An 18,066-nucleotide genomic window follows, 5' to 3' on the forward strand; every position below is an offset into this window, starting at 1 on the left:
TTTGGCTGTGTTTTAACTGTGTTAAATACTTACACACTAGAACAAAGTTTGGATGATTCTGGCGAGATACATGTAGAGTGTGCAGGTGGAAAATACCTTCATGTTTATAGCCCAGTATAGCTTGCAATTTGCAGACCAACACAAAAGCAGTATCAACATGTGAAGATATTCCAAGGAAGGCACATTTGAGAATGCAGTCGGGGCCTCCGTAGCGCAGCGTAATGACCCAGGAGTCTCTCACCAATGCGGTCGCTGTGAGTTCAAGTCCAGCTCATGCTGGCTTCCTCTCCGGCCGTACGTGAGAAGGTCTGCCAGCAACCTGCGGATGGTCGTGGGTTTCCCCCGGGCTCTGCCCGGTTTGCACCCACCATAATGCTGGCCGCCGTCGTATAAGTGAAATATTCTTGAGTACGGCGTAAAACACCAATCCGAAAAAAAAAAAAAAAAAAAAAGAATGCAGTCTTTTCGTTTGGTTCTTCATATATATTTATTTGTGAATTTAGGCCTTTATTAAGGCCACATTGTTCTAATATATTAACCACTGTAACCCACCACTAGCCCTGGACCATTAGGATCCAGGTTCGAATCCAGCTTCCTTCTTGTTCGGCCGTGACAAGAAGGTTTGAAGTATAAGACAACACCTGTTTATTGTTTGCTTTCAATAAAAGACTCGTATTCAAAGTATCTTAAACCGACATTAAAAATTTTTGGAATTTTTTCAAACAAATTTTCAAACAGTTTAATGAAACTTGATTGTGACAGGTCTTCAACGCGTCGCCATTATCGAGAGCATTGTGACGTCACGTATACTCTAGCTCTTCAGTGTCGGAGGTACTTTCCGTATTATCGGCTGGGCAGTATAGGTAGAAAAACAGTTGTAAATGTTGGCGATGAAAGCCCAACTGACCAGCCACTTAATCATAGACTATTTCTAGAAATTAGACACCCAGGAAATGCATTATTTCTTCCACCGCTAGCACTGTTGGTGCAGTCGTGCATATGAACGTCTGTCAGCATCCTCCGGATGCTCGAGGTTTTCGCCCTGGATCTACCCGATTCTCTTATCATAATGCTGACCGCATTTGTATAAGCGCAATGTGCTTTAGCAGACCCAAACGCAGTAAACTCTCGATTTCTAACGGTTGGTACGGTACAGAAAATCTACTACCACTTACAAGGATCGTCAGCTGATTATATGCGGATTCCTCAGTTGCAATGTACGGTAGAATGTACGCCACTGGGGAAGGGTTGACATGCGACCCAATTCAAATTGCCTGTAGACGGGCTGTATGGTTCACGTCGCCGTCTCCCTCAGGGTTTATGCTGGCGACTTCCCCCCCCCCCCCCCCCCCCCCCCCAGTAGATGTGTACAAAATTACAGCAGCATTGTTGTAAGCTTGAATTCACGTTAAATTGTTAAAACATGGAAACAAATCTGAGTCCAGCTGAGGCTAATGACATTAGCCTTCTCATTCAGGTGCGGGGCCTCCATGGCTCAGTTGGTTAGCTCGCTAGCGCAGCGTAATGACCCAGGAGTCTCTCACCAATGCGGTTGCTGTGAGTTCAAGTCCAGCTTATACTGGCTTCCTCTCCGGCCGTACGTGGGAAGGTTTGCCAGCAACCTGCGGATGGTCGTGGGTTTCCTCCGGGCTCTGTCCGGTTTGCACCCACCATAATGCTGGCCGCCGTCGTATAAGTGAAATATTCTTTAGTACGGCGTAAAACACCAATCAAATAAATAAATAAATAACATACAGGTGCACGTCGCTGGTTCGTTGTCTTTCGTTGTGAACAGTGTCGCTATTTTACGCATTAAATAAATATTTGGGAGGTTGAACTCGGTACATATAAATTTGCTTGTATGGCGTTCGTCTGATCCGAACACATGCTATACGGTAAAACACATGTACATATATCAGCAGGTATGGACCATCAGAGTGGAGAGATAGGATTGATATATTCTTATCAAAACTTAGCTGTATAGCTGTGCTCAATAACCATTAAGTCAGTGTTAAAGAGATACAGCTGCATGGTTACTTTTTAAGGGCCAGGAATTGTATCAACTCTGGCCATTATATCCGAAGTGCACTGGTGGTAGATTGTAAAATCAGCTTTCTTGCTGACCTAGTTATCGCGGAGAAAGCACCACGGCTCCACATCGCGCTTGAATAATTTTAGTTTTATAAAACTAGAGAAAAAAAACACCATTGGTGTGTAAGAAAGAAAACTGAACCGAATTAAAATTCTTCAGTCATATCAGTTATGATAAAATTAGAAAAAAACTTATTACTTCGGAAAATTTAATACAAACGCTGTAGGATGAGATACAGCGATGAGACACTCCGAAGTGAAAACCAGAAAGTACGAAGTGTTGCCAGCTTCACATTGTCATCGCTGATGTGGATTACTTTCTGTGATGTAGCCTACTTTTTCACATTCTAATTCAAAATGCCATTTGAAAAGTCAGCACCATCTAGTGGTTTTGGAAGTGAAACTCTAAGTCCCCGGGATATACTGACACCCGCCACTGCCCACCTGTTTTCGTCTCTTGGCATATATTGTACTGACGTCTTAAGGATGGTAAAGTAAATTAAATGTTAAACAACTACATATGTAACTCTGGAATACACGACTAACAAAAACTGTTGGAAGACGTTTATGTCATTTTCTGTGGCATTTATTTTAAGTTGGATTCAGAGCAACAAAAATATATAATGGTGCATTAAATAATAAAGGGACATAAAGGAAAAATCTACAGCTTGTATATTTGACGTCAACATGTTAAACAACATGGCAAGCAGTGATTAGTTTTTAAATTAGAATGAAAGTGTTCTGATATGTAAAAAAAGTTTACATTACACCATACGAAAACGAATGCTTTTGCTCAAATTATTTCTTCATTTTCATTTATTTCATTCACTAAGTGCTGGACGTGGTAACCCTACGTTACCTTATACACGCAATCATCTTAGTTTTGAACCAGCCATATTAGACAGGTATAACCCAAACTGGGCTGCTCTAATGTCGGTAACAAAACTTATGCCATGGACAAAGTGCCGGCGCCCTGTCCGAAGCCGTAACCGCTTGGGCCGAATTGCTTACCGTAACAATCTGAAACACGAAATCATACACTAAGATCAACTCAGTGGATCATAATACCGTTAGAATACATTATATAAAGTATACGGAAGTCCATTTGTTGGGAGGACTTTATAAACATCATGAACTTTGTTATATCCTGTGTTCTTCCTCGTTATAATTTTCTTATTTGGAGACATCCTTGTCAGACAAATGTATAAACTAAGGGCCTGTCTCACAAGGCCATTTTAGGATAATGTCTAAAACTTTAATCTTCAAAAAACAAAATATTTGAAGCTAAACGCTGGAACTGAAATTGTACTACCAGAGCATGGAATACAGCAGCTAACATTTCTCTTTTGAGGGCTGTGGTCATCTCTGTGACGACTCATTGCACTGCACAAGTCTTTTTTAGAAAAACTGTGTTGGGTAACCATGCATTCTGCAAATAATGTGGATTAGAGACGGTTGAACTTACTTTTACAGTAGATCTCGGTTTCGTGTTTGTTAGTATTGGTAGAGTCGAGAGACTTGTGGCAGGTCGCGCAGTTAAAGCAGGTCTTGTGCCAAGGCTGAAACCGAAAAACACAACGCTGTCAAATCTCTGCTTTCACTCTTCTTCATATGTAGTCTGAAATCAATCTGAAACAAGATCTGTGGACTCCCATATTGTAATAAAATTCCTCAGTGTAATAATTATTACACTATTGGTAGAGCTTGCCAATCGTAAAGAGCTGGACTACGGACATAGAGATTCTATTTCAAATCCTGATGAGTGAAGAAGAAAATTTTTAAATGGAAACAGAGAAATTAGTATGTCACGCGAACACCTGATACGCATCACTTGAGCACGTATTACGCGTCACCTGAACACCCGATATGTCAGTTGAACACCTCTGATCCGCTAGCAAAAAGGGTGGGTACGAATGATGAATGACCCGCGGCAAACAATGGAGCAAGTATCGCAAAATGGGCAGAATGCACTTGACCAAGGTTATTCATAACGTAATAATTGTTAACCTATGGGCTGCAAGTGCTATCTGTGATGTAATAATGTTACACTATGGGAGGCACTTTCTACCAACAAGACATTACGAATAGCAAGTTTTACCCAGAGTGTAATAATTTTTACATGACAATATTTTATTACACTAATCTACAAATATCATAGGTCATTCAGAGACCTGTTGATTGGTTGACAAGGATTATGAGTGTGTCGACACATACATGTGTCCGGCATCAACTCATCATCCTGGCTGGCATGTATTCCTTGTCGAAAAATGTCAGTTTTAACATATTATCTGTATATTATCTGCACAGTCGACGTTTTCAAAACATTTTCCTCGTTAGCACGTTGGCCATGATGACATATTCCTGGGTGTCGATCCATTATCCGAGACATTTCTAGTGTAAACGCTTTTACCGTGTTGGTACATTACTAGTATTTACGTTAGGCACACATTGCTCAACTTTACTAGTGTCGACACCTTCCCGGTGCACAAAGAAATTCGAAAAGCTTGTTTCACTCTGGATGACCATGGTATTAAGGTTAGTAAAGATATACATCAGTACGACTTACCACGGTGGACCCAATGGCCTTCTCGGCGTCATAGACTCTCTTGCCACAGCGCGGGCAACCTCCCTCTACGGGGCCAGCCGTCGAGGCACCAACATGCACTTCAGTGGGACGGTTGCTGGAGGAACGAGAATGAAGAATTATAAACCGTTTCGTCAAAGTAAAAGGCTCGTTTAATTTGTATCTTTGAAGCGGTTCTCGTGCTGTATGGTTTGGTAAGTGGTGAAGCGCACCTTTCGACACACTAGAGGGTATTGTAAAAGCGTTTGTTTCTATTACAGGTAGATTAAAAGATATCAATTTAGATTTAAATTTAAATCAAATTTAAATTTCTGACTACCATGTGCTATGGTACACAAAACAAAACAATCATTACCGTTACACAAAAGTGTAGTTTTAGCCCAAAAATGAAAATATACACCAATATACTCTAACAGCAAATGTTGGCAAACGAGTGCAAAATAGTTTCATTTTTCGAATAATTATCTTTAGCTATAAAAACTTGAGTACATTCAAAAGGGGGGTCGTCGTAATATTGACTATAACTTTTAACCATTAAGCATTTTTACTGAGGTTAAATACTGCCAACTTACGACATCTCACTTTCCTTGTTGCCAAACTGACCCCCAGTGTCCATGCTGAGTGCGCCTGCGCCGCCGCCGAAGCCGTAGCCCTTTGGCCCGTACTTCCGGCCGTGACAACCCTTACAGTAGAGCTTGTCTTCGTGAGTGGCACTGTTTGTACTGTCAAGCATCTTGTTGCACATGTCTGGTAAGAAAGCAAAGATACATTTTTGAAAGAATAATCAATTATGCATAATCTTCAATGTATTATTAAAGGAACAAATTCATAGGTGTATGTATACAAGAGAGCTACATGTAGACGACTACGTCGTACACGGTCATATTGTCTCAATATCCATTCTTCCAGAAGATAGCTCTAGTTGGCTGTTTCCTGCAATGAGTATTTGGACCGAACCCCTTTGATCTATCGGGAACGTTAGATCTCTGGCTACTCGGCAATAACACACTGACCCACCAGCTGCACTCACGGTGGGTATGTGCATGTCTATCAAACTTAATGTACATATATGTGGTGATCTACATAAGTGTTAACTACATTCGGACTATACAGCTGTTTGAAAGGTATTAGGCGTTCAAGCCTTTGGCTGAACAAAACAAATTAGCACGTGAACTTGCGTGAATAAAGATTTTGGGTGTCAGTGGTCATATTGGAATGCATAATATCTCTTAATGATAAGTGTGCGTGGGCCATACCTAGTGCCGATTGGCGCATGTGTTAACCAATCAAACATGTTCATTCATAAGTCTATCGGATGTATGTATGCTTCTTGGTTACTGATTGGACTACAGAGTACACCTATCATTATTCGTGTTAAATTAAAATGAATATATTGTGTTCTCCGAAAGATTGGTTTAAGACACGCGCGATTACTAATACAGTATACAAGCAATATACCAATCATTTACATTGAAACTCTCTTTATGCACTTTAAACCTGAACTCGGCATTTGAACATTTGCAGTCTTACCACATTTGAAGCAGAACTTGTGCCACTTGTAGCCTCCAGCCAGCCTCTCCTCCGCAGCATACACGGACTTCCCGCATTTCGGACACTTGGGAATTTCCTGAGGCTTGAACGGCATTTTCAGTCAGGAGAATACGACCTGTGATGGAAATACACACAGAATAACAGTTTCCCAAAGGCACTTTTGGCTAGCGATAGATAATAGATGTGAAAGACTCTAAAATGGTTGAAGTGCTGTCTCGCTCCCATTATCAGGCCCTTGACCAGTGAAGTTGCGCGCTCCAATCCAGCTCTAGCTGTTTTGGCTGCGGCCTCACTTCAGGAAAAGGTGGGTGCTTTACTTCAGATACTCTGGTTTCCTCCAACCAATAAACCTGACCTAAGTCAGGCGAAAAAAGTGAAAAATAAATGAACAAGGCATTAAACACCAATCATTATAAATAAGTACAAACATGAAAGAAACTGTATTTTGCTATTCTGCTGACTTCACTCAGAAATTCTAAGAAATTTTTTAAAAACTAACGAAGACAACTCGAAGCACAATGTGCTTACCTTTTTGAATGAATGATTGAATGATAATGGCTTAACACCACATCGATTACCGTTTTGAAAGAACTTGTTTAAATGCATGCTAACAAACATTTAAGCTTTCACACTATATATACTGTCTACATACATAAAAGGTAATGATTAAAATCTCAGAAAATATTGCAGTTAAGACATGCAAATAGGGAAAAGTAGCAGTGAATGAATGAATGAATGAATGAATGAATGAATGAATGAATGATTGGTGTTTAACACGAAACTGGCAGTATTTCTGTACACTATCCAAAATACCTTGTAGAGCACAGAAATCTATTTTAGTACATGACTTCGTGTCTTTCTGGAGAAAAATATAGACCATGTATGTAAACAGACGGGAGAAACTTTAAAATACTGTTAACACATGTGCGGAAGAAACAAGTAGAGATTCCTGTCCAGTTCAGAAAAAAACCTTTTGGATGAACGCGGCAATATCGTGAAAAACCCTTGCCAAAATAGTTTATGCTGCTATGATAAGCGGTATTTTGTGTTACAGACATTGGATGGAGTTGCATCGCCTTGCATAACGGTCTGTAGCACGGACATGTACTACTCCAGTGAGTAGCATGATGCTCACTCTCATGCAACCACACACACGTACTGGAGTTGCATGACACTCAGTCTCTGTAGCACGGACACGTATTGGAGTTGCATGACGCTCAATCCCCGTAGCACGGATACGTAGTGGAGTTGCATGACACTCACTCCCTGTAGCACGGACACGCACTGAAGATGTATGATGCTCACTCCCTTTAGCACGCTCACGTACCTGAAGTTGCAGAACGCTCACTCCATGTAGCACAAGCACGTACTGAAGTTGCATGAAGCTCACTCCCTTAAGCACGGATACGTTCTGGAGTTGCATAACGTCCACTCCCTGTAGCACCGGCGCGTTTTGGAATTGCGTGACGCTCACTCCCTTTATCACGGCTACGTTCTGGGGTTGCGTGACGCTCACTCCCTGTAGCACGGGCACGTACGGAGTTGCATGACGCTCACCCCCTTTAGCACGGATACGTTCTGAAGTTGCGTGACGCTCACTCCCTTTATCACCGCTACGTTCTGGAGTTGCGTGACGCTCATTCTCTGTAGCACGGGCACGTACTGGAGATGCATGACGCTCACTCCCTTTAGCACGGATACGTTCTGGAGTTGCGTGACGCTCATTCCCTTTAGCACGGATACGTTCTGGAGTTGCATGACGCTCACTCCCTGTAGCACAGGCACGTTTTGGAGTTGCGTGACGCTTACTCCCTTTAGCACGGATACGTTCTGGAGTTGCATGACGCTCACTCCCTTTATCACCGCTACGTTCTGGAGTTGCGTGACGCTCACTCTCTGTAGCACGGGCACGTACTGGAGATGCATGACGCTCACTCCCTTTAGCACGGATACGTTCTGGAGTTGCGTGACGCTCATTCCCTTTAGCACGGATACGTTCTGGAGTTGCATGACGCTCACTCCCTGTAGCACAGGCACGTTTTGGAGTTGCGTGACGCTTACTCCCTTTAGCACGGATACATTCTGGAGTTGCGTGACGCTCATTGCCTGTAGCACGGACACGTATAAAAGATGCTTGAAGCTCACGCCCTAAAGCACAGACACGTATTACTCCAATGAGTAGCCATGAGTCACTCCCTGTAACATGGACACGTGTTGGAGTTGCAAGACGCTCTGTAGCAGGGACACGTGTTGGAGTTGCATGAAGCTCACTCCCTGTAGCACAGACACGTATTACTTCAATGAATAGCATGATGCTCGCTCCTTGTAGCACGGGCACGTATAGGAGGAGATAGGAAAGCGATATAAAGCACCAAGTGAGCAAGTGCGGTGTTTTTTTTCTTCTGTGATATAATAAAACATATAGTGTATGCTGGGGAAAGCGATGTCAGGTAAAGTGCTGACAATTCCTGATATCTTATCCTTTAGTATATATGAATTATCAGTATACAAGTTGATTCCTGGCTCACTGGGAGAGTAAGTATTACAGAAATTGTCAATGAAAATCGTTTAGAAAACATTTCTTTTATTCCTGATTTCTACACAGACAATAAATGGTCCACTCAGAGCAAGTGTAGAGTTAACTGTAAATCTTAAACGGCTTCTGTCAGAAATGTTGCCTAGACTCTGTATTGTCTGAATATATATGTCCTGAAGTATAATTAAACAAAGCATGCAAGTAGATAACCGCTTCACTATGTGTGGCTATGTGTGGAGACAGAGTGGGTGTTGGAAGGTGGGGGGATTTCTGTATCAAAGATAATATACGAAAACTTATACTCGTATTACTCCGATAAGTATTTTACAGCAGTGGCGGTGTGTGCCACACAGCAGCGGCGGTGTGTGCACCGCGATAACCGCACTGGCGGTGTGTACCACACAGCACTGGCGGTGTGGGCCACACAGCACGAGCGGTGTGTGCCGCACAGCACTAGCAGTGTGAATGGTGCAGTTTAAACTGTAAATAGTGAATCAACCACAGATGTTCCAGTCTGTGCTTTCACCTCTCGATTGACTGGTGTGCTGCCAACGGTAATTAACATTTTTTCTTGCCTTAACATAAAACACAGATTAGGAAACAGGCAGGAAAGTTGTGTGCAGTGCGCTTTTCAAGATGTGAATTTGTGTTTGTGATTGCTGTATCTATCACTATTGCAAATGAGCAGTTACGGCAGCATGCAAATGTCTGTACAGCATGGACCTACGTACATCTGAGGCTAAGTACATCTGGTAAATCTCAACTGTCTCAGTGCATATTCTGATGGTGGCCATAAAAATACGGAATCGAAAACACACCGGTGTTAGCAAAGCAGTCATGTAACGACGAGGAGTCTTTTGGTGTGTATACATACATACACTATGTCTTCTTGTACCAGGGCGAGTCCATGCCGCCAAAGTGTTGCCGCCACTGAAGTAGCCCAATCATGCCGAAGACACCAGACAAGACATCTCAACCAATCACATTACTCTGAAACAGGGCCAATCTGTCTTGTTGCTGCTTCGCTGAGCACCAAGCCGCCAGCCAGCATCAAGTACCACATTTGACAGTTTTGTTACTTCCGACACGGGTTTGATCCCGGATCATCCCTGGTGGATATTTTATAACCGATAGGTCACCGAAGTCAGTATATTTGTGAGTTCTGTGTAGATTTACTTTTCAGTCAAATAGATTCTCCATCGACATACAGCTGTATCAGCGACAATTTTCACCCGAATCTGCAGATTTAGCTATTTGGATATGTCTATGGAATATTTACAGACTGAGAAAACAGGAAGGCAATGGTTTGTTGAAGGACCATACAAATTACAATACCTTATCTATCTTAATCGCCTTTCGGTTAATTTAATTTCAGCTAAACGAATTTCATTTCACTATTGAAAATAAACAGACGTAAACAGTCTATGATTGTAATTATAAGCAAGGTAGAGGTTACCTATGATTCCACAGAGTTTACTAAATGCCATTTATCAAACACAAAACAAAACTCTGATATAAGAAGGGAAGGTTGTGGTTTCTGTGGTACTCCTGATTAATCATAGCGCCAGTTGTCTGCTATGGTAAAAATTGGTGAGTAACGTGATGTCGGTATAGAGAATTGTCCAGGTGTGAGGAGGGGAGACTAACCACATACGTTGGCAGGGAGCTGAGGGAATTATGACAGGCTGTCTCTATTGGGAAAGAATTCCTTTGAGCCACCATCAGGTATATTAAGCAACCTTTGGCGTTCCCGATATCGCTGATGTATAAGCTTACAATGTGGCTGGGGTGAGCACTGGCTCGTTGTTGATAAGACATGCCAGACATCCTGTGATAAATTTAGCTTGTAATTCTTAACAAGGTTCAGGCTGACCGCTTGGCCAGACCACGTGAGAAAGCCGACACGACGATAGATGGTTCAGTTCAAGTCTAGATGTACAGTTTTATAACGACAGAAAGACACCAAAATTTGACTTTCAGTACTTTTGTCCATTGTAATGGACGACTGATTAAGGTAGATGATGCAGGTAGGCCGTTTTTTTTAATTTATAGGAGTATGCTATACAGAAAATAAACATAAGTGGGATGCTCTTGAGAAGATTTTAGAACTTGTCACAACGAAACAGATATAATTCTATAATTCTTTTATTTGATTTCATGAGGTATTTTATTTGCCACTGATATATTTTATGGGTTGAAGCGGAACGCATAGATCCCACTAATAATTCCCACCCGATTGATCCACGCCTAAAATCTGAAGCTGTAATCGACTCGTAGCAACATTTACACTAATCCCAAATAAAAGCCAAGAAATGTTAACCGGTCACGTCTTTTTACTTCAACAACCTGCCAAAATATAGGTGTATATTTTCAATACCGTAAACAAGAAATTATTTTCACTATAATTTTTTGTTCAATGGTATCCGCTTAAAAATTGAAGACCCCGTAAGTTACTAAGTGTAATGATATTTGTCTTACCTGGCGTTGGGGATACTTGCGCAGTCCACGAGCCTGAGGTATAGTTAAACCACAGCCCAGCTTCCCTATAGACATCTTCTGCACACGACTCTTGAGAAGCAAGCGTCCAATCGATGATAGACTTTACACACGGCACTTTAGAATTTCTTAGACAAATTGATGAGATGGACATTTTGGGAAATTTCTTTTAGACTTTTGCACACAGTGCTGCGTTACTTTATAACCTCAGTCTCATGAGCTCCCATCGAACGCGTTTACCGTGCACCTAGGCGCCCGTGTGTAAACAAAACAGGAGTCACGTGATTTGTTTAGTTTGGCACACGACATGCGATACCTCGTCTAATTTTTTCTCGCCCGACATGCTGTCGGTCCGAAATACGAGCAGTGTGCGAGATGATACTGCCTGTGTTCTAAATTTACCACGGCTCTGATACTGTCTTAGTCAGCAAGCATCTTGCCTCGTTTCCAGATGTGTGTCTGTGAAAAGCCGATCCGACGGCCAGTTCCTGCTGTGAATTGGAGGATAAAAAGAGATAACATCTCCAAACTCACGCCAGTGGAATTTTGATGAACAGTCAGCATCTAAAAGAGGCGTTGTCTTGAAGTGTGGCAAGAAGTGGTGTAACTGCCATGTTTATTGTTAATTTAGGTTTTAAGCTGATTCGGGAACCAAACTCTCTAAGCTGTCCATGTATTGATGAAGACTATCTATATCACCATGACAACGATTTTGTGGCGCTGAATCACGTTTGGTTATACTCCTGGGTAAACACCTGTGATATACTGAACGTGGTAAATTCTGACACCTGCTTTTATTTATTAATTTATTATATTCACCAATATAACCAGTTTCATATCAGAGTATCGTGCATGTCATGGCTTCGTGACATCGCCCTCCCAAGAATACTCAGGTGACCACAGGAGGGTACTGAAGTTTTTATTTTCATTTTCCTCTACTGCTACTTGTACAATTTTGTTTTCACACATACCCATATGGGTTTATTTAGCGTCGGGCGTTTATCCTTAAGCGTGTACACACAGGAAGCGGAATAATATTATATTTCCTTTAGCCAGTCAGCTATATTTAGCTGTAACAACATTTTATATTTTACGTAACAACACAAGCTCCACATATGGATATTTTGGAAGACCATATATTCTTGCAAAGAAAATGAAGTTTGAACACTTTTTCTTACTCATAATCTTAGAGAAACGAGACAGCACCTGGTTAAAATTAATTCAATGGAAAGCAGGATACTCAAGCTTTCTAAAAAGTATCATACTTTGTTATTTTAAGGACATTTCACCGAATAACATCTAGAACAAAATGACAATACTGCACAAATGGCTGGTGAATCGAGGCAGCGGATCCTATAGCAGTAGGCCTACTGAGACACGCTGTTCAAATTATACAGATACGTTTTTTGTCGTTCATTTCAGCGTTTAGTCAGCAGTTTCTAAATAGTAATTGTCAGCGCAAAATTCATTTGGGATGCCGAAGGATTAGAAGACGACATCTCACCGGACAACGCTTAAAATTAATTAAATCTTATGGCCTTTTTTTCTCTGATTTATTACAACTGAAGAACTTAAATTTTGCTCCTTCGTCTACGTACAAGGGGTGTTTTTCTGTTTGTTTTTATAAAGTACAGTAAAATTATTGAAACGCCGTGTTCAAACCGAAGCGCTTTCTCTGACGTCCGCGATAACTAGATCAACACTGCTTTCATCTTAGAAGCCACAGCCACAAAATTGAAGCATGAAAGCCAGCGACAGTCGAAAACCTGCATCAGTCTCAGTGGTGCTTAGATTTATTTCCATTTGTTTCAGAATTGAGCATGAGTCTAGTACATCAATTATATTGTAATTTCGTAAACATTTGACGGGGATCAAAATCACCAGCCCAAGCCCTCTGGGGGCTACGACCTGAACAAGGAAAACCCCGGCCGTGCATCTAAGGCTCGATGGAGTTCCTTGTAAATGATATAGTAGGCCTATTGTATCAATAGTTCAAGCTGTGGAAAAAATATTCTTCCAGTATGCCCAATTTTCGAGAAAACTATATTCATCACTTGGGCCTTCATCGCCAGTACACAGCTTTTATCTGCCACAGCCTACTGCTTAGACTATTATACGGAAAATACCCTCGATGCTAGAGTATAAAGGCACTCGAAACGTGACGTCATCTTGCTCTCGCTAATCGAGACTTACTGAATGTGTGTCAAGCGTAGTTTCACTAAACTTTTACCGGGTTGAGAAAAAAGTCTAGAAAAATATTTAATGCCGGTTTAAGATACTTTGAATGGTAGTCTTTCAGTGGACATAAACATTAGTCAGGAACTGTCTTTCACTTTAAGCATAAGCTCGGCTTCAACAGTGAAAGTCATGCCTGTTGCTACCTCGTTTGGCGCTGGGAGAATAGAGCAAAGAAACAGGACTGGTTGACCCGATGTCAGTATAATGTGACTGGGTGGAGCGTCATGGCTGCGTGACGGTGTCATCGGCATGATACTTACGTGGCTGCAGCACTTTGGCGGCATGGACTCACCCTGCCACAAGAAGACAAAGCATATGTAGTCCTACATACACCAATATGACTCCTCATCGCCATATGACTGAATGATTGTTAAGTAAGAAGTTAACCCCAACCATACATACATACATACATACATACATACATATGTATAGCATTAATGAACCATATCCACCGTGAATTTCGCTTGTGGAATAATTTTCGAGACATGTTATAACTAGTGAAAAGCTACACATGCATTATGTAACATACTAAAACTATATGTCTACAAGAAAAGATTTTCTTATGTTTTCAAGTTTGACGGAAGTTATACGGGGCAGATGGGTTAAATGTCTTTCGCAAAAGTTGTGTAGGTGCCAAACAGTGTAGGCTAAAGGGACGTGTGCTAAATCTCCTATTTCCTCCCTCTACCTCACCCTAAGCGAAAAACCCCGAGACCAGCATCATTTAGTTGTAAGACTTGGTTACTCTACCAGTTCAAACTACCGGTACTTCAGTCTGAACCGGTTGCTCAGAGCAATCGATGTATGTTTAATAGTTATTGAACATGTATGTTTAATAGTTACTGAACTGTGTACAAATAAACCCCCTTTTCTTGCAATGAGGTGTCAATTTTGGAATCGCTATAGATGGTACAGGGAACTGAATATAGGCCCCAGTGTTCAGAAATCCACTTGACAAAAATAACCGCCACCTTTGATAAAGATGTTACAACCACGGAGAACGGATAATATTTCGGGGGAAAAGCGCGAAGAAAGCGTTAAATACTTAAAACTATTTACACCAAGTAGAAAACCTTAGCACCAGAGAGAAAACTTTTACACTAAGGAGAAAACGTTTACATCATGGAGAAAACGTTTACACATGGAGGAAACGTTTACACCATGGAGAAAACGTTTACACCTTTGCACCGTAGTGATAAAAGAAAAACTTAGGCCGCAGAGTAAGCGATTGCACGAAAGAGAAAACCTTTACACAGTGGAGAAAACCTTTATACAGTGGAGGAAACCTTTACACAGCGGAGGAAACCTTTACACCGCGAAGAAAACACGTGTACCCAGATAAAAAGTTTATACCTTGGAAGAACCAATTATATGTTTTTCAAAATTTATAGCTGGATTTATGAACTTTTATGTTTCTTGTTTCTGGATTCGAAGTTGTGGCACCATTGTCCAGTGGGCGATCAGCTCATCAATATGTATAGTACTGACCGTATTTAATTGCTATTTTCGTTTATACATGTATAAAAAATCATATATAAAAATCGTATATAAAAATGGTATATAAAAACCATATATAAAAAATCGTATATAAAAATCGTATATAAAAACCATATATAACAATCGTATATAAAATCATTCCATTTGTTCTCTATTAATTATTTTTATGTCATAATGTTTGTTTTCACCTCGTTAGCCGTCAGATAAGGCAATTAATGTGCAATTTCTCTCTCAACACTATTTACCGTCTTCCCCTGTTTACAAGGTTCTACATGAGAACAAAGCCTTGATGGATGTGAAAGAATTTTATTTATTGAAAAATACAAGCATGTATTAAATGGAAATCGCCGTCCTTGATTCGTATTTAACATATAAAACTATATACTTTGGCCTGTTTATAAGGCGTGACAACCATATAGTATTTTACTGGGATTATCCTATTTGATTTCTGAACTGTGTTAAATGTAAGTGTATAAATTCAGGTCTTTGATCACTGCTTCTGGCTTTGCGTTGTTAAGCGACCAGTGATATCAATTAAACACTGACCATACTGTAAATAAACCATGTTAAATAGATCATACACCCATAAACATGCCTTTACACCACTAGCACTCAGTATCCTTGATGAGAACGAAAATTAAAAACTGCAGTAGGAATACAACGATGTAGAAATTTAAGAGTGTATACATATATTTATATATATGTACAAGACATCCTGGTACAAAATGTGCAGTAGGTGTCCAGGTGCATCATGCGCATGTCTGTCACCGTGCCTGCCATGCGGGCTGAACTGACCAGGGCATTATAAAGACGTAGGCCCTATCCAAATAATACAGCAATTAAGCAAGTACACCCATGTTGAGACGTGTCTAGAACGAAAACTGGCACACACCAACACTTACAATCTTCGTTCAACCAAAAGCCTGCGCTTACAAAAATAATACAAATACATTTTAAGACTTTTATTCAGTGAAATTTCTCTCTACATAACATAAATTGGTGAAAAACAGAATTCAGCTATCGGTAGGATTTGGAGGATATTGGTAGGATAACACATGGCATCTAATTTAATGCTTACACCAAAATGATCAAAGAACATGCATGTGAAGATGTTGCATTTATTGGCTTTTTGTCTCAAATATGATTCCTCGTAATGTACAAGTGAGATACTTGCGATTCCATGAACTTAAAATGTGCTTGTCTCATCCAACGACCGACTGGTAACTCCACATTATCGAGTTAGAGGATAAAAAATCATATAATATATCGAACACTTCATTCAAGACAGCTGATTTGTTGTCGGTGATAAGTGAAGCTAAATTAACGTATTTCAAACATGTGTGAATTATTTAAGTGTGAGCTGCATTGAAACTGAAAACGCGTGATATTGTTTGAAACAGTCGTGTGTATTTGTGATACACGGTGCGTGATGTCTGTTTGTGGCATGGTGTTGGCAAGATCTTAACAAGTATACTCGGTGCGGATTCGCGTCGACAAAGGAATACCGCGGACAGTGATGTTAGTTTTAATGGATGTAGTCAACTATATATACTTTCGCTGTTATAGTTCGAAATAATTATTCACATTTATATCACGCCATACTCAAGAATTTTTCACTGATATCATGGCGACACTATACATATATATTACGTATGGATAGAACAAACCGGAGTGTCCGGTGGAAGTTAAACATAATCGCCTTCAAATAAATGATGTTAAGCACGACGTGAAGCCCCAAGCACACGCTCAAATAAATGATGTTAAGCAGCAGGTTAAACCTCAAGCACACACTCAAATAAATGATGTTAAGCAGCAGGTTAAACCCCAAGCACACATTCAAATAAATGAAAAGTTCTTAAGCACGGTGTTAAACACCAGCACATCCATAAATGAATCAATCTATCAGTCAGACAACTAACAATGCATACAGTAGAGGCGTTCAGCTCATTTTCTGAGTTTCCTTCCTTTTTTTAATGAAACGGTAAAAAATGCTATGAAATACATATGCATGTAAGCCTTATATGATCTGCCCAATATATGAACCGTTCAGTAAACAATTGAGGGGAGAAAACTCTTCCCGCTTTACTAAACAGGTACACACCATCAACCAATAGGCCTCCTCTGAATTATCTCCCGTGTTACACGACAGCGACTATAACGTAACGCCAAATTAGTTTTTGAGGCGTGAAAGTACGAGAAGTGGGCTCTCCCCTGTTAAAGTATGCAATATGAAGGTTATGTCACGACACTGACAAATATTTCCTAAGCAACAGAGTGTGTAAACAGCATTATATATATATATATATATATATATATATATATATATATATATATATATATATATATATATATATATATATTATATTATATTATATTATATTATAGAGTCGCAGAAATGTCGGGAGATCTTAAATGAGGTACATATTTTTCAGCGTAAGAGTTCCCCGAAGCTGTTTATTGTATTTAACTAGGGCTAGAAGTTTAAAATCATCTAAGAATGGACATCAGCAAAAGAAACGATATTCCCCTGTAATATTTTGATGATCTCCAAAGCTGTGTATGACGACCATAGTAAGTTGAGTATGCGCCCATACATACTGGCCTACCATACATTAATATACATGCCTGTGTACTTTTGGTTGGGTCAGGGTAAGATGATACAGGAGCACAACTTGCCCTGTACTCGTGTCACATTCCCGGTTATCCATGTCACATATATTTCAGCAGTTTTACAACAAACCCAGATTTCCGCCTCCGTAAACAAGCATCACCATATCCAGTGACGTGTGTGAATGGTATTGTCGCCATTGATTGGCTGCTTGGAGACAAAGACGTCACTGCGTGTTTACGTGTACAATAACTGTCCGTTTTTGATTCGCATTTTCCGAGAGCTGCTGACTAAGGCTAAGACAGAATTTATACTACTGACTTGTGTGTTAAAACCGTCAGGGTCAAACGCGTATCAAATGTTAAACCGAAATTTGTCGATCAGTCTAGTGTAGATACATCATTAATGGGCTGCATGAGATTTGAACACTGATTAATGTTCATACAGCCAATCATGTTTAGGTCT

General features: G+C 40.4%; 1 protein-coding gene across 1 annotated transcript; it reads right to left on the minus strand.

The window, feature by feature from the left end:
- Positions 1-2,655: 2,655 nt before the first annotated feature.
- Positions 2,656-11,345, minus strand: LOC135468477 (muscle LIM protein Mlp84B-like). Its single transcript, XM_064746759.1, has 6 exons — positions 11,241-11,345; positions 6,206-6,341; positions 5,248-5,422; positions 4,658-4,772; positions 3,557-3,650; positions 2,656-3,111 (listed from the first exon to the last, which is right to left on the minus strand). The coding sequence occupies exons 2-6, from the start codon at positions 6,318-6,320 to the stop codon at positions 3,038-3,040; spliced, it is 573 nt and encodes a 190-aa protein (XP_064602829.1). The 5' UTR covers positions 6,321-6,341; positions 11,241-11,345; the 3' UTR covers positions 2,656-3,037.
- Between the last annotated feature and the right edge of the window lie 6,721 nt (positions 11,346-18,066).

The sequence above is a fragment of the Liolophura sinensis genome, chromosome 6 (assembly GCF_032854445.1).
Source record: "Liolophura sinensis isolate JHLJ2023 chromosome 6, CUHK_Ljap_v2, whole genome shotgun sequence".
Taxonomy (NCBI): domain Eukaryota; kingdom Metazoa; phylum Mollusca; class Polyplacophora; order Chitonida; family Chitonidae; genus Liolophura; species Liolophura sinensis.